The sequence below is a fragment of the Zonotrichia leucophrys genome, chromosome 20, assembly GCF_028769735.1.
Source record: "Zonotrichia leucophrys gambelii isolate GWCS_2022_RI chromosome 20, RI_Zleu_2.0, whole genome shotgun sequence".
In the NCBI taxonomy this organism is placed as follows: domain Eukaryota; kingdom Metazoa; phylum Chordata; class Aves; order Passeriformes; family Passerellidae; genus Zonotrichia; species Zonotrichia leucophrys.
This window is the reverse complement of record NC_088189.1, coordinates 12,597,528-12,620,856: the sequence shown is the minus strand read 5'-3', so window position 1 is coordinate 12,620,856 and position 23,329 is coordinate 12,597,528. Positions and strand designations below refer to the sequence as shown.

General features: G+C 54.2%; 1 protein-coding gene across 1 annotated transcript; it reads right to left on the bottom strand.

The window, feature by feature from the left end:
• Positions 1-588: 588 nt before the first annotated feature.
• ZNF341 (zinc finger protein 341) lies at positions 589-23,130 on the bottom strand. Its single transcript, XM_064730083.1, has 15 exons — positions 22,974-23,130; positions 18,866-18,976; positions 17,640-17,827; positions 16,419-16,571; positions 14,979-15,212; positions 13,572-13,767; positions 12,421-12,505; positions 11,246-11,436; positions 9,809-9,996; positions 8,656-8,864; positions 5,993-6,089; positions 4,509-4,641; positions 3,640-3,751; positions 2,823-2,893; positions 589-1,664 (listed from the first exon to the last, which is right to left on the bottom strand). The coding sequence occupies exons 1-15, from the start codon at positions 23,002-23,004 to the stop codon at positions 1,165-1,167; spliced, it is 2,499 nt and encodes an 832-aa protein (XP_064586153.1). The 5' UTR covers positions 23,005-23,130; the 3' UTR covers positions 589-1,164.
• Between the last annotated feature and the right edge of the window lie 199 nt (positions 23,131-23,329).

The following is a 23,329-nucleotide window of genomic DNA, read 5'->3' as shown; positions in this document are numbered from 1 at the left end:
TGGGTGCAGATCCTTGCCCTGAAGCCAGTGCAGGCTGTGGCAGTGCAAAAGCAGAGGCTGGGGGCAGTACAGGGACAAGGAGCCTGCCAGGGCACTGGAGCAGGCAGCAGCACCCCTGCCTGGGCTGCAGACCCAGCCCTGCACAATGGGAATTTTCAGTTTCTGGCTTTGGGATTCCTGCTTAGGAAATCAGAGCAGCCAAGAACACAACAAATGTCCCAGTGACACCAGATTTCCTTGCTGCTGAACCACACCAACTCCCCATGAAACTGCTGACAAGCACTGAGCTGAGGGAATGTAGAAGCAGCTGCCAGAGCTTCTCTGCAGCACCTGGCCCAGAGCTGACACTGGGACATTGGCTCCTGGAGGCATCACAGGTTTCCTGTGTGACCTGGCCAGGTCACCTCACCCAGCCCTTAGTGAGCAGAGGGGTCACATTGAACTGCTCCCAGGGATTGACTCACTGATGTCAAAGGCACTCAGAAATTCCTGGATCTGGGGAAAAACCATGAACAAACACTGTGGAGAGAACAGCACCCAGACAGAAGAGCATCACCCCCCACCCCCACAACACACTGAGTCCACAGGTGAGGTCCAGGGTGTTTATAACTTGTAGTACAGACACGGTGATCTTTCTACTGAGACAGACAGAGAGAAGATACCAGACAGAAGTCTATCAGGGGATTTCTGAACAGTGTTCCCAAAGGATCTCAGGATGAACTTGCTTCCACTAGGAAGGATGTTTGCTCTCAGAAGGGCCACCCAAATACTGGGCAATACAGTTTTTAGGCCAGAAAAACCACAGATGGGACAGGCTGTGATTTGCAAAGCCACCTGATTTCAGCAGCTCTGTTTGTTGCAAGTTTGCATGGTCCTTCTTCTTCCCTGATTCAGGGATCTTTGTCTTTCTTGCCCTAAGCTGACCCGTGGTACAGAGGGACAAGAAATAATGGAGCCACCCTCTTCAGTGCCTTGTAGGCATCGGTGGCCTCCAAGCAGTCCTCTGCCCAAGGATGGGAAGAACCAGTGGAGATGGAAGCCATTCCCTCCCATCTCCATCTACCTCCCCAGAAGAGCTTTGGTCTTTTCCACAGGGATAAACTTGAGCACCAAGTGGGACAGTGCCAGCAGCAGCCCCCAGCCACACGGTGGCTCTGGGCATTGTCACTCGGAGGTCTGGATGTACACAGGCACAGCCAGCATGGTGCAGGGCCCGTCTGAGGCCGTCTGCAGCTCTGCCAGAGCCAGGTTGGAGCCCATGCTGTTGGGCTGCCCTGGGACCAGCTCAGGGTCTGCAGCTCCTGAGCCACCAACCACGATGGACAGCACAGCATCCGACTCCTGGAAGGGCTCCTTGTTGGGGCCCCCCTCGGGGGAGCTGTCCCCGGCAGCGCCGTCCTTGAGCTCGGGCAGCCCCAGGGCCAGCCCCGCCTTGCGGCCCCGCCCCGCCCGCTTCTTCTGCGCCTTCCTGAGCTGCAGCTCCTTGTCCTTGGGCGAGCCCAGGCGGCACTTGTGCTCCCGCAGGTACTTGTGGCGGGTGAAGCCCTTGCTGCACGTGGCACAGCGGTATTTGTAGTTGCCGGTGTGCGAGCGCTGGTGCTCCACCATGTGGGCGCGGCGGCTGAAGGACTTGTTACAGTACTGGCACTTGTGGATCTTCATCCCTGCACGCAGAGGGAGATGAGTTACACCCAGCCGTCCCACCAGGGGGACAGCTTTGCCTGATCAAAGGGAGGAGACATTGTGCCACACACAGTAAAGCTGGGTGGCTACAGCTTCAATGCCTGTGTTTAACCATAACCACTCGTGACTTTGTAAAGTCACAAAATGTCCTGAGCTGGGAGGGACCCCCAGGATCAGCCAGGGCAGCCCCAGCCCTGCCCAGACACCCCAACAGCCCCACCCTGGGCACCCCTGGCAGCTCCTGCAGCTCTGGCAGCCTCGGGGCTGTGCCCATTCCCTGGGGAGCCTGGGCAGTGCCAGCACCCTCTGGGGAAGAGCCTGTCCCTGATATCCAACCTAAACCCCTCTGACACAGCCCCAGCCATTCCCTGGCTGCTGTCACTGTCACAGAGCAGAGATCAGTGCCTGTCCCTTCACTGTCCCTCAGGAAGAAGCTGCAGACTGCAAATAAATATTCTTGCCTCAAGCAAGAGCATTAAAATAGCACCAGAAAAACATGTCAAGTTAATCGTGATGAAAATGCAAAACAATCTTGAAGTATTTTTTTTTTCAAGTGTATTTAGTAAATAAAGAAATTGTCACTTTTTTTCCCCTCCAAAATACGGGAATGTACAGTCTGAAAGAACCCATGACTGCACTATCAGCCCATCCCATCTGACCCTACCCTGCAGGGCTTTGGGCACAAGGAAAGATATCCCTTTTACCCCAAGACATAAAAGTCTGATTGTTCCCCTGGGGCATGGGAATAAATTATTTGTCTTTATTAGAATTGTGAGCATCATTTTTAGAACACAAGAAGGGAATCAAATCCCATGAGATTTTCTTTTGCATGTGAGATGGGACTGGGGAGGAGTGGACAGAGCAATCTGAATATTCACTTGATAGCAAGCAGACCAAACAATCCAGCTCAGCTCCTGAGTCTCATCAGCAGGCCTTGCCTACAGATTATATTGTCTTAGAAACCAGCCCAAAGCTTAGACATAACCCTGAACAGACACTCACTTAAACAGGCCTGCAGCAAAACAGAGAGAAAAATATCTAAAGCTAGTAAATGATTCTTATTTCCCAGGTGTAATCCTTCTGTCACATGCTCCTACAGCACCACAGGGCATCCCAGTGACTGCATTCCCACCACTCACCTGAATGGGACAGAATGTGAGCCTTCAGCTTGTCAGGCCTGTTGAACTCTTTATTGCAGCCTGTGTGGCTTCTGCAACAACAACAAATGCTGGTGAGATGTGGGAACCAGCTGAGGAGCAATGCATAGACAGATCCCAGATCACAAAGACATCCATGGCCCTTCTCCTTAGCAGCACCCGGATGTTTCTCTTGGTGCAGCCTCAGCAATTCCACTATTTCAGCCTTTCTGAGAGGGGCAAGGACTAAACATGCTGCCACAGGGACATGTGGCTTCTCCTAAACTACACATGCTCTGTGTCTCACTATGAATGCTCTAAAATGCAGCAGGTTCAGGATCCCAGCTGGAGACAGAAGCATTTTGGAAGGAGGTTGGTTGGAGCAGGGAGAAGCCAGTCAGCCTTGGCTATCTCAGAAGTTTGTGGCCTGTGCCATGGATTTGGGACTGCACCTTCCAAAACTCGGTTCCTCTGGCTTGTACATTAGGTCCTGTGTTGTCACATGCTTTTGGAGACATGGCAGTGAGTGAGAGCCCATCATCCAGGGAACCTCTGTGCTCCTTCTCTTTCTAGTGCTTCCCCAAGCCTCCCATGAAGGTAGCAGTTATTTTACAAGGCTGATGAAGCAATAAAATGTGGCCCTACAGGAAGTCAGTGACAAAGAATTGAGACTCTTGGGTTCCCAGTTAACAGCACACAGCATTCCAACCTCCCCAGGCAGCCTGGCAGGTGCCACAGTGTCCCCTAGAACACCTGCAGGACACATTCCCCCCTCCCAGCCCCATTCAGATGTGCTGCCATGTGCAGGCACACTACATACGAGAAGGGACATTTGTATTTCTTGAAGGGCTCGTGGATGAGCATGTGGCGCTTGAGCTTGTCCTTGCGGTTGAACGCTGCGTCACACACCGAGCACTTGAAGGGCTTCTCACCTGGGGAGGAACAGAGCAGGCCTCAGGGACACTGCAGCCACACAGGCTGCTCTGGCCAGGACAGGCCAGCTGGGCCACACTAGAAACTGCCCTGCACTATGGATAAATCACACAGAGTTTGGTTGGAGAACACCTTTGGAATCATAGAGTCCAACTTAAAATTTAACATCACTTTGTCAACTAGACCATGGCACTGAGTGCCACATCCAGGCATTTCTCAAACACCTCCAGGGAGGGTGACTCCACCACTTCCCTGAGCAGCTCATTCCAGTGCCCAATCACCCCTTCTGTGAAATTCTTCCTATGTCCAGCCTAAACTTCCAGCCTAAACTTCCCCTAGTCAAACTGGCACAGCTTTATGCTGTCTCCTCCTGTCCTGTTGCTGGTTGCCTGGGAGAAGAGACCGACCCCTACCTGGCTACAGCCTCCTGTCTGGGAGGTGTAGACAGTGATAAGGTCTCCCCTGAGCCTCCTTTTCTCCAGGCTGAACAACCCTAAATCCCTCAGCTGCTTCTTAATAAAATAACAAATGGATGGGCACAATCTGTGCTTGCTCTTCAAACTGGTCTTGCTCTTCAGGGCCAGCACAGCAAGTGGGGAAGCCACCTGTGTCCGCCATTTCTAACAAGTGCAGGCTGATCCAAACCCACAGATCTGAAACCACGTTACTCCAAATGACTGTGCCACTCCTGCTGCCAGGGCACAGGGCACAGGGCCGTGGCACAGAGTGGGCAGCACTGGCAGCAGGGAGCCGTACCCGAGTGGATGTGGGCGTGCAGCTTGAGGTAGTGCTCCCGCCGGAAGAACTTCTTACAGATCTGGCACTTGAACTTGCTGCCCCCGCCGTGCGTGGGGATGTGGCGGCGCAGGTACCGCTCGCAGGGGAACACCTGCAACACACAGACACAGAGAGATCAGGGGGAACACCTGCAACACACAGACACAGAGATCAGGGGGGACAGCTGGAACACACAGACACACACAGAGATCAGGGGACACCTGCAACACACAGACACAGAGAGATCAGGGGACACCTGCAACACACACACACACACAGAGATCAGGGGGGACAGCTGGAACACACACACACACACAGACATCAGGGGACACCTGCAACACACAGACACTGATCAGGGGACACCTGGAACACACAGACACAGAGATCAGGGGACACCTGCAACACACAGACACTGATCAGGGGGACACCTGCAACACACAGACACAGATCAGGGGACACCTGGAACACACAGACAGAGATCAGGGGACACCTGCAACACACAGACACACACACAGAGATCAGGGGGACACCTGGAACACACAGACACTGATCAGGCGACACCTGGAACACACAGACAGAGATCAGGGGACACCTGGAACACACACACAGAGATCAGGAGGACACCTGCAACACACACACACAGATATCAGGGGGGACAGCTGGAACACACAGACACACACCTCCAACACACAAACACAGAGCTCAGGGAGACACCTGCAACACACACAGAGCTCAGAGGGAACATCTGCTACACACAAACACAGAGCTCAGAGGGAACACCTGGAACACACACACACAGCTCAGAGCTGGCACCACACACGGGACATCACAGAGCTGGCATGGAGTGTGTAGCCAGGACAAAATACATAAGAATCATGGAATGGTTTGGGTTGGAAGGGATCTTAAAGATGACCAGTCCTGCTGCTGTAAGCAGGGACACCTTCCACTGTCCCAGGCTGCTCCAAGCCCTGGCCAACCTGGCCTGGGACATTTCCAGGGCTGGGGCAGCCACAGCTGCTCTGGGCAACCTGAGCAAGAAGCTCAGTCACTGCTTTCCCAGGAAGAATGCACTTGAAAACCTTCAGGATTGTATAATGAAAGTATAGATAGGGCTTTAAAAACAAAAGCCAACAAAAATTCAAAACAGAAAAAGTGCCAAAACTTTCTTAAGAAACACATAAGCTGAAACTTTGCTGCCAATTATGTAACACTGTGCTGAGCACCAGCATCTCAGAGGGATGCCAGTCTCCCACCAAAGCCAGCAGTAGGATGGGCTGGGCAAGGATCCCCAGCAATTCCTACCTTCCCCACAGAGTTAACTTCACTTTCTGAAGTGAAGCTTCATCATCATCTATCCAAGGCTCCTACTGATGGAGCTGAGGGTTCCTGTCCCCCTCAGAGCCCGTGCCAGGTGTCCAGGCTGGCTCAGCAGGCCATGCTGACCATCCATGGTCAGCACTCACCTTCTGGCAGTGGGGGCAGGGGAAGTTGTGCGTTGCTGTCTGCAGATGGTGCTCCAGGGCTTCTGGGGTGGAGTATTTATTGACACACTTCACACACCTGCATGTGGAGAGAAAGGACAGAGCCTGTGAGCAAGGCTACTGCAGGAAACCCCACAGCACAGGCACACCTGCCCAGCCCAGCCACCTTCCAGGGTGATCTTTGGCAGGACTGATACACAAAATAACCACTCAGGTGCTCTAAAACCTCAGCAACCCACATGCCAGTTCACACTCACACCTAGCAGCCTTCAGAGAAGGAGATGCTGGAAAAGTGGGTGGAGAAGCCTTTAAATGCTAGTGCACCTTGCACAGGCTGCCATGAGAGCAGCCAGACTTGAGCACATGTTCCACACTGTTTCCTGATGGATCAGGCCTTAGGTAAGGACTTCACTTTAATTCAAACACTTCCTTCCATCTTCACTGCTTGAAGATATCAGCCCCCAGAGAAGGAGCTGAGTGGGGACAGAGCATGGCAGGGTCACAGATCCTGCCAGTGCCTCTGCCAAAGCTGACTGACAGCAGGACTGGGACAGGCACCATCAGCAGTGAGGACAGAGGCACTCACACCCTGCTCCTGCTGTGAAACCCCTTCTCCCTAGGTCACACTAAAACCTCCTCAAGCTCAAACAGATCTCTGATCTCAGGGATCCCCACTACCAAGCTGCAGAACAAAGCTCTGTAATGCAAGGATAACTAGAAACCGTGGTCTAGGCAAGAATTAGCAGATATTTATTCCATGAAGTTCCTAAGTGACTCAGGTATCTCCTGGGCTTCCTACTCCCCCAGAACATTTTTATGGGCATTCCAAAAGCTATGTGGAGCTCTTTGTGGAACTCCTCACACTTTCCCTCCACAGGAGTAGAAAAGCCTTCCAAGGAACAGACCCTTTTGCAGCAAAGGGACAGGAAACATTTTTCTGAGCACGGATTCTACAACTGTTCCACACTGCAAGGCAAGATGTATTCAATTACCATCTGTATGGCAGCTGTCTTCTGGTCAGTGGGCAGTTTGCCTTATCTCTTCCACACCCACTCCTCCCTCAGGGGAGACACCTGCTGATAACAGCTATTGAATGTCCCTGCATGGCTGATAAGAACTACAGCATCCCATTGGGAGATGTCAGCCCAGAGGGAGGAGCCAAGCATTCCTACCTGGATATAATCTGGAGGTTCTGGAACACCAGCACAGCTTCTCCACTGGATTCCCCAGAGGAACAGCAGCTGCCTCTGCCACTGCATCTTCAGAGGCAGAGACTGCACCTTTCTCCAGGATCCCTGCTCCAGCAGAACCACCCCTGACACTGCAGGAGGGCTGAGCCACAATTCCAATGGGACTGCTGCCAACAGCCTGACCCACAGGGTGTCAGGCTGGGTTCTGACTCTGGCAGTGTTGTTCTAGTGTACTGCATTGTTTATTTTATCCTTTTATTTTCTTCCCTATTAAAGAACTGTTATTTTCTGCTCCCATATTTTTTGCCTGAGAGAGCCTTAATTTAAAATTTATAGCAATCAGAGGGGTGGGGAGGGTTTACATTCTCCATTTCAGGAGAGGCTCCTGCCTTCCTTAGCAGACACCTGTCTTTCCAAACCAAGACAACCCACAACCCCTTTGCTGCAGGTGAAGAATCATAGCAAACAGGCTGGGAAGGGCTTTCCTGACTCTCTGACCCAGCCCAGGGCAGGTTCAGCCATGTGTATCTGTCCTGGTTTAGGGTCCTGGTTCCCTGGGAACTTCACTGCCTCAGCCAGCAGAGAAACTAAAAGCAAAGGAGAGCTCTCTCTCACTGTCTGTTCCACACAAAACACTGTCCAGGAGAAGGATTGTGGAGGAGGGAGTGCAGCTTCTGAAAACAAACTATGCACTTCTCTCCCCCCTCCTTGGCTCTCAGAACCAGTCTTCAAGTGCAAAACTTATTTCTGGGCTAAATCTGTTTATGGGGATACAATTCAGCATCATAAAGTCACCCAGGACACCATCTCACTCTTGACTGGTGATAAGAAGAATTGCAGTGACAGGATCTTCCCATATAACCAATCCCAGCTTTTCACTGTCATTCAAAGAGACTCCCTGTAGCCATGATATTTTCTGAAAAATCCCTCTGCCAGGATTTTTCTCCTGAGAAGCTTAGAAGCCTCAGAGGAAAAGAAAAACAATAATTATCTGCTGCTGTGGAATGCAACAGGTGCATCTTTGATCGGTCCAATGTTGGTTGTTTCTAATTCATGGCCAATCACAGTCAGCTGTCTTGGACCCTCTGGTCAGTCACAAGATTTTATTATCATTCCATTCCACTTCTTTCACTCCTTCTGATAAAATCCTTTCTTCTATTCCTTTAGCATTGTTTTAATATAATATATATCATAAAATAATGAAGATTCTCATCTCTTCCCTGGTCCTGGGACCCCTGTGAACACCACCACAACTCCCTGCATTCAGAATGACTCCTTGCTTTCAAAGTGCTTGGTTTTTCCAGTCTGGTGGAGGGAACCCCCCATGTGCCACCTGGGTGTCCAAAAGCACCTTGGCCACTGGACACAGGGCCCCCTGTCCCCTCTAAGGTCCCACCAAGCATGCTCTGCACCCACTCACTCCTACAAGCCTTGTGAGCAGCGATTGTACTGTACTTGTACACGGCCATGTCCTTCTTGGGGCTGTGCTGGGGCAGCAGGCTGTGCGAGTACTGGTGCACGCCCAGCTCATACAGAGAGGGGAAGTCCTTGCTGCACAGGTGGCAGCGGTAACTCAGCTCCTCCTGGTGGCTCTTGATGTGCTCAAGGAAGGACTCCAGCTTCTGGAAGGTCTGAGCACAGGTCTTCACCACACATTTGTACACCTGGGGGAAGGGAGAGCAACTGGAGAGGCTCACCATGGAAACAGGTACGGAAAGCCCTCTGCCAACAGGCAGAACTGCCTTTCTTTCTGGAAAGAAGCACAGACTGTCAGGGCACAGCCCTGAGAAAGCAAGGTGGGACAGAGGGTGTTGATGTGAGGGCCTGAAAGCACTCGAGTGGGTGGGACCACAACACCCCAAAGTGATTGTCCCAGCACCCAAGAGCTGCCACTTACACTGAAAACTTTGGACTTCAAAGAATCATAAAGGTTGGAAAAGACTCCCAAGGTCAGCGAGTCCAATCTCTGAGAGAACACCACCTTGTTAACTAAACCACAGCACCAAGTGCAGGCAGTTCCTGAACACTTCCAGGGAGGATGAGTGCACCAGTTCCCTGGACAGCCCAGGCCACTGCCTGACAACCCTCTCAGCAAAGCAATCCCTCCTGATGTCCAACCTGAACCTCTCCTGACACAGCTTGGGGCTGTCTCCTCTTGTCCTGTCCCTTGTGGGAACAGAGCCTGACTCCCCTCAAGAGTTGTGGAGAATGAGAAGGTTCCCTCTGAGCCTCCTTTTCTCCAGGCTGAGCCTCCCCAGCTCCCTCAGCCCCTCTCCTCCTCTCTAGAACCCTTCCCCAGCTCCGCTGCCCTTCTGTGGGCAGGCTCCAGCACCTCCATGTCTTTCTGGAAGTCAAGGGCCCAGAACTGGACACACTTCACTTCTTTGCTTCCTCTCTAGCCACCCAAACCTGCTTGGCTGAATTTCTCACTCAGTTTTCAAACTTTCAAAGCCACCCAGACCACACAGCTACAACCCTGAGAGCTGAGCTGCATGTGAAGAACTGGCAGCTCCACAGACCAAAAGGCTCAGGTCAGACCCTGGTAATGGGTGCATTCTATGGAGCCAATCCCAATATTGCCACCCAGCCAGGCACCCTCTGTCCCTACCTGCTCATTCTTGTGCTGTGTCATGTGTGACTTGAGCTGGAAGTAGGTGTTGAACTTGCTGGGGCAGAACTGGCACTGGTAGGAGCTGTCAATGAGGACAACCTGCTTGGCCTCCAGCTTGGCTGCCTCGCTCTCCTCCAAGGGGCTCAGCTCCGGGGCCGGGGGCACCGCGTTCCTGGGGGGCAAACCTGGGGAGAGAGTCCCAGCCTGCCATGAGACAGCTCTGCAGGCACCCTGCTGCCAGCACACACCAGGCCAGGCCTTCCTCCCTTTCAAAGACAGGCTCTTCAGATCACATGAATACCACTAACAAAAATATCACAACAAAATTTGTTGACAGATTATTAAGGACTCTGAACACTTCATCTTCCCCTCCCTGGCCCATTCTCTTTTTCCAGGGATATAACTGTGCTCTGTGGAGCAGTCAGAACAGGCTTCCTGACACAGACATGTTTTATGAAAAATCCTTTCCTTAGGATTTTTTCTCCTGAGAAGCTGAGAGGCCTCAAAAACAAAATGTAAACAATGATTATCTGCTGCTGTGGAATGCAACACGTGGATCTGTAATTAGTGTCATGTAGTTGTTTCTAATTAATAGCCAATCACAGTCCAGCTGTCTCAGACTGTCTCAGTCAATCACAAACTCATTCCTCTTCTATTCTTACCTAGCCTTCTGATGAAATCCTTTCTTCTATTCTTTTAGTATAGTTTTAATATAATATATATCATAAAATAATAAATCAAACCTTCTAAAACATGGAGTCAACATTCTCATCTCTTCCCTCCCCCTAAAACCCCTGTGAACACCACCACAGCCTCCACCAGTGAACCAGAGCCAGATTTACTCCCACCACTGGCAGGAGACAGGAGGTAAGATCCAGCCAGTGGTTCACAGCCCATGATGCACACAAACAGAGCCACAGTTGTCTCTTGTCCTAGACATGACATTGCCACTGCATTCCCTCCCCTACCAGGCCCGAGGCCACCAGCAGAAAGAGCACCCAGACACCAGCAAGGAGCTCTTCTCTGCCTCAAGTATTTACAGGTGGCCACTGTGAGCAGCTCCAGCCTGGCATGACCTGCACAGTGCAAAGCCAGAGCACTGGGCTATCCCAAACCAGCAGCTGTGTGTCCCCTGGGCCAGGTGTGGCTTGTGCACTGCCAAAGCTGTGCTGCCAGGGAGTGAGGAGGGAAAGACACCCGGCCCTGTTTGTGCACAGACTGGGACAGAGTCTGGAGCCACTGTCCCCACCAGCACCTGAACCCACCACAGGGGTATGAAATGATGCAGCTTCCAGCTGGAGCTGAGCAAATGCCACTCCTAGTGTGAGATGCTAAACACTACCAAGGAATGCAGACAGCACACACAGCTCCCCTCCCTCCCTGTGTGCAGGTGCAGCCTCCTCACAGCAGTGCTGTGCCCCACACACACCACACCTGTGTTCTCCTCATCCTCAGGCTGGCTGGGGTTCAGGGCCATGACCTGCACAGTGATGGAGCTGCGGGAGATGGTGCAGCCCAGCCCTGGAGGCCACACCTTGTGGGTCTGCATGTGCTTCTTCACGTTGGACTTCTGCGCAAAGGCGCGGCCACACACGATGCACTGGAAGGGCTTCTCACCTGTGTGGCTGGAGGACAAGGCACCAGGTCAGCAGTGTGGAGACAGGAGGGAACCCCCAGGCAGGGCCTGTGGGGACAAGGACAGTGCTGGGCTGATCACACCTGGACACACCAAACAGGGCTTTGAGACCTGATTCACCAGAGAAGTGCATTGTGAGAGGCCTGGGAAATGAGGCTGGTGCACAGACAAAACACCTGTGGTCTGGGAATGACAGGGGATCCAAGGAAGAAGCAGGAGAGGAAAACAGCTCTGCAGCAACATCAGGGTCCCTGCACAGACCTTGGGGACCTCATCATTTTCTCAAGGGTACAAACCTTTCCTTCCCTGTCACCCTTCTCTCTCCTGTACACATCTTTTCTAGCTTGCAGCCCCCGGATCTGCCTGAATGTGCTCTCCTTTGTCCACATCAAAAAGGTTTTTCTACTCTGCCCTTCTGCTTCAAGAGAAAGTCAAGAGTCCAGGCTGGGAAGAGGTGCAAAAACCACCACTTGTTCCTTCCCATCTGTTCTGAGTCCAGCTGACTCCACTGGGGGAAAAAACTCTGCAGATTTCAGCTTCCTCCGGCCAGGGAAAAGCTCTGTGATTACAGCTCCCTGTACAGACACTGGGCTTGGCTTGCACTTTGCTAACAGCAGCAAACAGGAAGGCTGCAGCTTGCTAGGGAGGGAGAGGAAAGGGAAGGGCAGAGGCAAGCAGTGAGAATGCTGCTACTCCAGTGATCAGGTGACAAGAGGTTTGGCTGTCAAGGTCTCATCAGCAAGGAAAATGAGCCTCCAGTCCCAGCACATAATCAGCATGAAGATTACATCCATGATACAGCCTTCACTCCAGTCACTGAGGAAAAGGTATCCTGGGGTAAGAGGCATGAAGAATCCCTCCCATTGCAGCACAGATTCTGGGACATAACAAACTGGGCTGCACAGAGTCCCTCAGCAGAGCTGTGCCCTGCCCCTGCCCAGCCACTGCTGTGTGCAGGGCAGGGCACTGTTACCTCCTGATGTGCTGCTGCAGGTCAAAGTTCTTGGTAAAGGCCTTGTCACAGTATGTGCACTTCAGCTTGGGGGACTTGGGTTTGCCTGAAAGGAAGAGCACACACAGGAATGAGATCATGTGGCACAGCCCTGTCCCCACAGCTCACAGGGCCCTCAGCCCAGGACACGACTGCTCAGGACCAATAAAGAGCTTATGGAAGATAAGACCTGCCTGGCCAGACTGGGGAGTGGTCATGGGCACAAACATTCATTAACACAGCCTGAGAGAACCCTGCAAATCCTGAGCAGTGCACTCTGCTGGGGAGGGCACCCCCTCAGGCATCAACCACTGCCTTCCAGGGACCTACAGAGCACCAGCCTTAAAGGTGCTCTGGGCATTGGGAAAAGACACAGCATGAGTGAGAGGAAGGGCCTCAGCTCTGTCTGTGCTGTGAACCCCCCAGGTCATCCACCAACTTCATGCAAGGCCTTGTGTGCCTCTTCCAGAGCAGCACAGCCAATGCCACCCCTCAGGGAGCCCCTGGCTCAGCAGCCCAGCTGGGAAAACCCAGTGACCCTCAGGGGAGGAGCTGGAAGGCACTCACCTTCCTGCAGCCCACTGAGGACAAGCCCAGGTACCCTCAGGGCAGGCGTTGGAGGGCACTCACCTTCCTGCAGCCCACCCAGGACAAACCCAGTGACCCTCAGGGCAGAGGATGGAAGGGCACTCACCTTCCTGCAGCCCAGCTGGGACAAGCCCAGTGACCCTCAGGCAGAGGATGAAGGCACTCACTTCCTGCAGCCCACTGAGGACAAGCCCAGGTACCCTCAGGGCAGGAGCTGGAGGGCACTCACCTTCCTGCAGCCCACCCAGGACAAGCCCAGTGACCCTCAGGGCAGGGGTTGGAAGGCACTCACCTTCCTGCAGCCCACCCAGGACAAGCCCAGTGACCCTCAGGGCAGGGGTTGGAAGGCACTCACCTTCCTGCAGCCCAGCTGGGACAAGCCCAGGTACCCTCAGGGCAGGGGTTGGAGGGCACTCACCTTCCTGCAGCCCAGCTGGGACAAGCCCAGGGACCCTCAGGGCAGGGGCTGGAGGGCACTCACCTTCCTGCAGCCCAGCTGAGGACAAACCCAGGGACCCTCAGGGCAGGGGTTGGAGGGCACTCACCTTCCTGCAGCCCAGCCTCGTTCTTGCAGCGTCGTGTTTTGGCAGCAGCAGGGGAATCAAAGCCAACCACAGAGCCTCCCCCTGCACTGCTCAGGGGGGTGGCAGCACTGGTGCTCTTGGCCTTGAAGCCCTGCTTCCCAGGGCTGTACACAGGGGGAGAGGGGTACACTGGGCTTTCCACACACTGGCTTGGTACCTGTGAGAGGGCAGCTCATCAGTGGAACAGGTTTGCTACAGAGAATTACACCATGCCCTAACTTCCATCTCCACCCACACCAGGCTGCACTTGGGTTGACTTTTCTTCTGCCAAACTGGATCAAATTTCTGGTTCACCAGGCCAACAATGTCTCTCTAACCAAAACTGATACCCTCCACAGTGTGAAACTCTCCTGCTGAACATAAAAGCATCCAGAAGTTCTTACAGCAGGAACAGGGAGCAAAGAAACACTCTGAGGGAGCTGTCTTGTGCCCCTTCTATGTCTAGAAGAGTTTCTTATCCTTCTGGAGCAGGTTATACCAGAAGGATCACTGCTGACCCTGTGGGTTCACACCAGCCCCGGAGCAGGGATCTCCATGTCCTGCTGCCTGTCCTGGCAGGACTGCAGAAGGGAAGGAAGGCACAAGGAAACTCCAGGTGCCAAAGCACAGCTGTTTATGACAGCATCAGGATTAGGAAAGAACACTTAAGAGACAGAGTGATCAGTCTGGGATGATGGTTTAAAGGCATTTCTGCTGCCCACTCTGATAAATTAACACAGACCACTATTTATCCAACATCCCCATCCATTCCTGTGCACTGGCACTTCCAGATCAGATTCCAGTTACACAGGTAAGGATGCCACACCTCAGCCACACCCAGCAGCTCCTGTTGTGAAGGGCAGTGCAAATGTAGAGACTGCAAACAGCTGATCCACCAGTAAATCCACACCTTGCCTGTGCCAATCTTTAGCAAAAGCCACCCTGACAAGCTCACTGAGATTTAGACTGGATTTTTCTCTCTACACAAGCTGAAGTGTGCAGTGTGATGCTCTGTGCTTCTACTGAAGGTGAGGCTCTCACCTCTACTCCCTCTCACTCCCAGCATATGCAGGTCAGAAACAAATGTTCAGGTCTCCTAAGCCTGTCTGTCCTCTGTCTCTCTTAGCTGTTTCTCCTGTTCTCAGAATCCTCATCATCTTACTGATCTCCTGTTGCTGCCTTCTCCCAGAGAAAATAATTGCTGTCAAATCACCTAGCTCCTCCTCCCACATTGTAATTCCACATTCCTCAAGGCCAGATTGGATGGGGCTTGGAGCAATCTGCTCCAGTGGGAGGTGTCCATCCCAAAGGCAGGGGATGAGTTTAAGGTCCCATCCAACCCAACCCATTGTGTGATTCTCTGAGGACAGATCTTAGGAGCAGCCTTACCTCCATGGGCGGGTAGGGCTGCATGCCCAGGGTCTGGATCTCCACGGTGCTGGCTGCTGCCATGGGAGCAGGGGCGCTGTACACCTCCACCACGCCGCTGCCGCCGCCGGGCTGCCCGGGAGCCGCCAGGCTCGGCGGGGGAGGCGGCGGCTGCGGAGGGGGCGGCGGCGGAGGCGGCGGCGGCGGCGGGGGCTGGGACAGGTAACCGGCCCCGGCGTGCAGACTCATGCTGCTCTGCAAGCAGAGACACGGCATGTTGGAAATGCAGCAGCACGAGCTGAGGGGCTGCTCCTCACACCTTCCCCATCCCAGTGTGTCTGCAGAACAGCAGGGATGTCCTGGCTAAACACAGCACATCCAGCTGGCAGAGCTGAGGGGCTGCTCCCTCACACCTTCCCCACCCCAATGTGCCTGCAGGAACAGCGGGGATGTCCTGGCTAAACACAGCACATCCAGCTGGCAGAGCTGAGGGGCTGCTCCCTCACACCTTACCCACCCCAATGTGCCTGCAGGAACAGCAGAGATGTCCTGGCACAGCAGCCTCCAGCTGCAGAGCTGGGGCTGCCCTCACACCTTCCCCACCCCAATGTGCCTGCAGGAACAGCAGAGATGTCTTGGCTAAACAGCACATCCAGCTGGCAGAGCTAAGGGCTGCTCCCTCACACCTTCCCCATCCCAATGTGCCTGCAGAACAGCAGGGGTGTCCTGGCACAGCTGGCAGGTTGGACCACACTGTGCTGGAGGCCTGGAATGACCTGCAGGTACACATGGCCTCCTCCAAAACCCAACCCCTTATTGATTTGTTTTTAAAGCTTTTAATGCTTCTGGTTGCAAGGAATATTTTCAGAGCATGGAGAGTGTGTACAGCCCAGCCAGTCTGGGGAGAGCCTAAACAAAGCTCCCAGGAGGAGAAGAATCCATGGAATAAGCTGACAAGGACCCTGGAAGCCAGTCACAATATGGGGGCTCAAAAAAAGCTGGAGAGACCGCATGACAAAGATCTGAGCATCCAGCAACAAAGGTTTGTGAGCAACACCAAGCTGTGTGGTGCAGTCCAAGCACTGGAGGGAAGGAATGGGCATCCAGAGGGACCTGGACAGGACTGAGAGGTCTGTGTGAACCTCAGGGAGTTCAGCAAGAACAAATACAAAGTGCTGCACCTGGATCAGGGCGATCCCAAGCACAGATGGGCAGTGAATGGATGGAGGGCAGCCCTGAGGGGAAGGACTTGGGAGTGTTGGTGCATGAGAAGTCCAGCATGACCCAGCTGTGGGCACTGGCATCCTCAGCAGTGTGGGCAGCATCCCTGGAAGTGGTCAAGGCCAGGCTGGACAGGGCTTGGAGCAGCCTGGGATAGTGGGAGGTGTCCCTGCCATGGCCAAGGGGCTGGAACTGGGAGAGCTTTACCCGTGACTGCCGGGATCCACACGTGCCCCTCACCTGCACTGGGGGCTGCACCGCTGGCATGGGCTGGTCCAAGGAGGTGAAAGCAGACATGGCTGACATCAGCACCTCATCACTGACCAAGATGTTCCCCTGCACCAGGGTCTGGATCAAAGGCGATGGGGGAACTGTGATGTACGTGGAGATTTGCTGAAAGAAAAGAAAGATCCACTGTTAAGCAGCAACAGGACAAAACAATACCCAAATAGCAGTGACACTGCTTTTTCCTGAGCCTCAGGGTCTCTGCTTTCACTGCCTCTGGTCAGCAGTGAGCCACAGTGATTATCTGCAGCTTCCTGCTGAGTCCATGGGAATTTTTAGCTCCACAAATGTTCTTCAGAAAGGAGGAAAAAAATATCACAGTGGCTCAGAAAGTGGCCACTGGCTGCAAGTCAAATCAGGGGTTATTAAACAAGATCTGCAGGACAAACTGGTCATGGACAAGTTCAGGCCTCTCCTGGGTGCCTGTCCCAGCAAGGGAAGGTGGAAAACTCAGGGAGGCTGCTCTGGCTCAGATGGTGAATGTCAGGCTCATCTCTTCAGACTGGACTCACGTTATAGCAGGGGAGGGAGGCTGTTGAATTTCTTGGCAGTAAATAACCTGTGTTTACAGCCCTGGGAAGAAGCACCATCCACTGGGACTACATTAACTTGCAAAAGCAGCTGGTTTGAAAGCACTTTGGAAGCCACAACTGCAGGCACATTACATGTCATGCACCAGGGACTCCCACTGGAGGATTCTCTAGGGAATGAGAATTACTCCAGAGGGGATATTCCCCCAGCACTCATCACACCACATTATGTGGGCTTATTTGCAAGAGTGAGAGAAAAGGGATGCAGGGACAGAGCTGCTGCACTTCTGCCCACAAGCCAGACCACAGCCCAGGGGACAGCAGAGCACTGTGAGTGCACCCAGGCTTGTGGGCAGGCTCTGACACTGGGGCTGCTCAGCAGAGCCAAGGTCTGGCTGCAGCACAGACAGAACATGAAACCCCTTCTGTCCTGTCCTGAAAAAAGGCTGGAGGACACTCCTGCTGTGTCACCTCACTGCAGAGGGCCCCACTTTAACCATGAGGTGAAAAGCCAACAAAGGGACAACAGCTGAGCCTCCTAGAAAAGAGCTCAGTCAGAGACACCAGTGGATCCAAAACCATCACCCAATGCCCCCCAGCCCCAATCCCAGCAGCAGAGCACAGAGCCTGTGCCCACACACGGTACCTGGCGGGCAGCACTGGGAGCCTGCTGCACTGAGGTGATGGATGGGGTGTACACACTGTTGGTGGCCAGAGACACTGAGGACAGGGATGGGGCACTGCCCTGGCACTGCTCTCTCTTGTGGGTCATGAAGGCAGGCAGGGAGTTGAACTGCTTCTTACACTTCCCACACAGGAACACGTCTTCATCATCTGCAATGAGGAAGAGCAGAGCTTCAGGCCTTCTCCTGCATTCCTCAGTGCTCCTCCCAGCACCCACCTTTGGATCTCAGCACCTCGAGGACATCCTTGGCAGGACAGAGCAGTGCAAGGGCCAAGCTGTCCCTAAAGCCAAGTGATGTGACTGAGCCCATCCCAGCCCTGCTCCCACACACAAACCCCACTGTCTCCCTGGGACACACTAATCCCACTGGCTGTCTTCTCATCCCAAATACAGCAACAACCAACCTTGCACCTGTAGCACCCTCTGCTTTTAGTCAAAGCAGTTCCTGCCAAAGCATCAGCATTATGCTGGCTGAGGCAGATTTTATAACTCAGACTGCACAAAGCACAAGAAGTACCTTGGAAAAGGGCACAGAGTCACTGTCAGCACTGTCCTAACACCCCTCCACAACACTGCTGGGTTTTGGCACCTATGCCTGACATTAGAAGCAGAAAGAAGACAACCCAGTTCCAGTCCCAGCTGAAATCTGCAGCGTTAGCAAACCACACACCATTTGCACTCCATCCAGCAGACTCACAAGGCTCTTCCCTTGTCTGAGTCACAGCCTGAAGTTGACCTTTTTTGGGGACACAGACTGTAACTGCTTGGGGGTAACTGCCCATCCACCCAGCAAATTCTAGTGCAGCACTGTGAGGGTCCACATGCACATAAATGATCAGTTCCCATATTCACTAACACAGAGGTGTTGCAGGAATGGAGCACTTGAGCATCTCTAGAGGAGAAGGAGTGGATATTAAATAAAAAACATGAACAGTAACAGGCACTAGATGTGGGCACAGTGGCTTCTCCCTGCCTTTGTGCCTTTATTGGAAGCTCATGGTCAAGTCTGCTGCCATGACTGTCTCCAAAAACATGATTGCTTGCTTGGGCACTTGTCCCTTCCTCCTGCTCAGTCTGCTCCTGCTGAGGGCTCACAACACTCACAGCAGTACCCTGCACACCCAGCTGTTGTGCCAGCTGTGCAGCCCCCCTGCCCTGTGCTGTGTCCCAGTGCCAGCAGGACTCACCCATGGGCTGGATGGCTGCAGAGGAGTTGACATTGGCAGCAGACGGGTCCGTGACACCTCCCTGGCCATCCAGCAAGGACTGCACAGCCAGCACAGTCTGGTTATCCATCCCTGAAAGGAGACACAAGCATGGGTGGTGAGCTGAACACAGCCACACTGGGCTGTCTGGGCACTGGGACAGCCTCCAGCTGCTGCTCCCTCCCCCCTGAGCCACTGTCACCTTGTCACCCTCCAACAGCACCAACTCCCACACAACAACACCCCCACCTGTCTTCAGAACTGCTTTGGTGCAAAAGAGAAGGGAAGAAGGGCAGGGAAAGCCAAAAGAGGGTTTGGTTTCAGCACCTGCTGCAGAAAGGAAGGATGCTCACAACCCTGGGTATGAGAAGAGCTGAGAATGTCACAGGAATGTGGGGATGTCACAGGGCAGGGGCCTGGCTGGAACTGCCTGGGGATGCAGCACAGACACCCAGCTCAGGGCACACAAAATCCTTGTGCTCTCCTCCTGCTCTCCCAGCAGCAGTGGCACAAATGCCTCCCTGCATTCCCAGATCTGATCACACACAGGGCACACACACACACTCAGATCTGTTATTAGAACCAGCTTACTTGCTTTAGCACAAACATTTTTCACTACAGCTAAAAGGTTTTAAAATATTCCAGATCAATTCAGAAGATTGGGACTGCTCATCTAGGGAGAAAATCTGGGATTGTGGATTAAGCATGACACACTATTTCGAAATTGGATGTAAAGACACAAAGGACAGCCTGATTTTGGGAGAAAAAGAGCAAAAAGGGGTGATTTTTACCACTCCTTCCTATCACTCTTTTGTGACACAGAACTCACAAAGGAAGCAAATGGCACAGCAAGGTTGTATGTTAGATCTTGTGGATTAAGGGAGAGAAGAAAGCTGGGGGGTTCTTAGGTGGTTTTTCACTTCCAGATCTTTGCAAAACAAAAGTGCAAAGCACTGAACTCAGAAAGGAAAATCAATGGGTCTGATCACTGCTAAAGCAGTGAGGTGAGGAATGTGCTGAGATGAGGTTGCTCAGAGCAGAGAGCAGCAGGAAAGACAGTGAAACACCACAGATCACAGCAAAAGGGAGCAGCACAGCAGGAGCACCCACCACCCCAAGCTCCTCTCCTAACATTTCTCCTGAACAACTGGAGTGTTCCCTTCATGGTGGGGAGCACCCACATAAACTAGAGCCTTTTAAAGATACCCTAACTACTCATTTCTCCTGCATGTCCCATTAAGATTCTGTGAACACTCTTTCATCCTTTCAGTGAGGAGATGCTGCACCCCCTGCTCGTGTCCCTGGGACAGAGCACAGCACCACCCTCCAAGGGCACAGGCAGCTGCTGGGAGGCAGCAGAACCCAGCACATCCCACACTCCCATGGAATTCCCACCATGCCATCTGTGGGCAGCCTTTCACACAGATCACAGGCACAGCAAAGCTGCAGGTGCAGCTCAGCAAGCCCTGGCTTGCAGGGAGAGCTGGAGGCAGCCCTGCAGCTCAGCCCTGCTGGCACAACAGCGCTGGGAGGATTCCTCACTCCAGCCAAAGCCCTGCTCAAAATTCACCTCCTGCACAAAGAACCTCTGGGCAACTGCAAAGGGAGCACTGCAGCCTTAAAGCACACAGGGGCATGCAGCAGCTTCTCCAGCAAAAATAAGCTAGGGGAAAAGAAGGATCAAAAATTCAGGTGAAGTATTATATGGGGATAATTACTACTGCACAAACAGTGCCACTCTTGGTATGCCTGGCACTGGGCAAGTGGGTTTCCTTCTGGCACAGTCAGATCTTGCAAGGAAAAAAGCCAAACAATGGCCTTGATGCCACGAGGAGGAAGAAGCTTCTGGAGAGGCCAGACCTGAACACAATGATGCAGCAACATTGGCAGGGTTGCACTCAGCCTCTCGATGGAGAGAAATGGCCCAGGACAACAGAAATGTTTATTTGGCAATCAGAGTCCCTGCACTTCACTGAGGAATTGCACAGCACCACAGTTCCCAGAGGGAAACCCCTGAGGAGATGGATAAGAACCCAAGAAGCCAGGCTGGCAGGTACTTGGTTACAGGGATGCCACTCACAGCCATGCACAGAGCCCAGAGAAAGCCCTGGATGGATCCTGCCCTGCCTGCAGGATGCTCTTCATGCACAGAGCCCAGAGAAAGCTGTGGATGGATCCTGCCCTGCCTGCAGGATGCTCTTCATGCACAGAGCCCAGAGAAAGCTCTGGATCAACCCTGCCCTGCCTGCAGGATGCTCTTCAGCCATGGAAGTGAAAAATCTCTGAGGTGCCCAGAGCCTGACAAAAGCAAAGTGATTTGGGGAAGCCAAGATAAAAGCACAGGACTACTGATCTGCCTTTTTCTTCTTCCCTTTCAAATTTCCCTCAGCTGGAGATGAAGCAGGGCTGTCCATGTCACCCAGGTGCTAATTTGCCCCTGTGATAAAGCCTTTTTTGCTGACAGGAGCACCAGGTGCTTTAGTGACAGGTGACAATGCACCTGTGCCCTGCAGCACCCTGACACCAGGCTGCTCTAAGAATGCCAAGCCACCATCGACTTGTAATCCAATCAACAAGACAAAACAAACAAGCTCAGGCACTAAAAGCTGCCAATTGCTGCGGGCTTGAAAAACCCCCACTCTTTTTCAATTTGCTAAAAAGCTTTGCTGTCCTGAATGCTGCAGGGAAAGGAACACAATGAGGAGCTGATTGCAGAGAGGAAATAGGGACCTGTTTCTACACGGGGGTGCTGGCAAATGCACCGAGTAATCTGAGAAAATAGAGAAAAAATATTTATTCTCTGCTGCTGTGGTCACAGGTGATATTCAAAAGCACAGTAACAATCCAATGTCACACCTTCCAGGCAGTGGTGTCATGTAAAGGAAAATACTTCTGTAATCCAATTTGGGAAATTAATACCTATGAAATAGTTTCTCTGCAAAGAAAGTAGCCCCAGCCCAATGTCAGGGTGCCACAGCTCAGCACCTCATCCTCGGATGGCACCTGGCTCTAACAGCGTCCCAACACTACAGTGAGATGTACCTGAGCACAACCTGTTCACTCACACACAGGCACTGCCCAGAGCACACCCCTCAAAATACACAGGCAGGGACCAGCACCCACCCAGGCACCATCCCAGGGGCTGGCACAGAGCCTGGCACAGCAGTGGGACGGGCAGAGTGAGCCCTGGGGCATGGGGAGGATGGGGGACCCCAGCATGCAGGGACACGGGAGGTGCAGGGGTGGTGACAGCGCCCTGGGCATTGGTGGTGCTGCTTCTGGGCACAGAGACAGCGGTGATGGGAATGCCCCGGGGGGCACAGGGGCAGGGAGGGAGTGAGAGGGGCTGGAGCAGCAGGGGCAGGATGGGGATGGAGTATCCAGGAGCAGCACACACAGGATGGGAATGGAGTATCCAGGAGCCCAGGGGCAGGATGGGAATGGAGTATCCAGGAGCAGCAGGGGCAGGGACAGGGTAGGCATGCGGTGCTCTAGAGCAGCAGGCACAGGGCAGGGAAGGCATGGGATGCCTCGGGGCGTCGGGCACTGGCACAGGGTAGGGATGCAGTGCCCTAGAGCAGCAGGGACAGGGCAGGGTGGGGATGAGGTGTCCCAGAGCAGCAGGCACAGAGCAGGGAAAGCACAGAATGCCTGGGGCCATCGGGGACTGGCACAGGGTAGGGATGCGGCGCACCGAGCCCAGGGCCCGCGGTTAACGAGGGCTGCCCGGTGCTCAGGGCACTGCTCGGGGATGCCGCGGCGCACAGGCGGGAGGTGGCACAGGGCCGGGGGACAGGAGGTGACAGTGGCACTGCACGGAGCCGCGGAAGGCGTGGGGCTGCCGGCGGGGGCTGCAGCCGTGCCTGCGGTGCGGGCAGCGGAGCAGCAGCGCGGGAGCAGCGCGGGGCTCCCGGGAGCGCCACACGCCGCGCCGGGCCGGGCCGGGCCTCACGGGGCGGCCCCACCGCGGCTCCGCAACCCGCGCGGCGGCGGCGCTGCACAGGGGGAGCTCGGAGGAGCGGGGGTCGCGCACCCCGGCTGTGGCCGCGGCACGGGAGGTCCCGCCGCGGCCCCGGTCTGGCCCCGTTACCTTCCAGCGCCTCGAAGATCGCCTGCGCCATCTTGGAGCGGCGGCGGCAGCGGCGCCGCCAGGGGGCGCCCGCCGCCCGCTACGGGCCCACAGCGCGGGAGAGGCGGGAGAGGCGGGGGAGGCCGCGGGGGCGGGGGGATTGTGTTCAACTCGGGGCGCGGCAGAGCGGCACTGCGACAGCTCGCGTAGACCGGGCAGGGACCGCCCGGTGGCCGCCCCTGCCCCGTTCGGGCTCCCGGCGCGGCCGCGGCGGCCACGACCCCCGGCCCATGACCGGGCTGTGCCGGGCCGGGCTCACAGCGGCGCCCGCCGCCCTCACGGAGCGGGTGGGCGGGACGCCTCGCTCGGCGCCCATT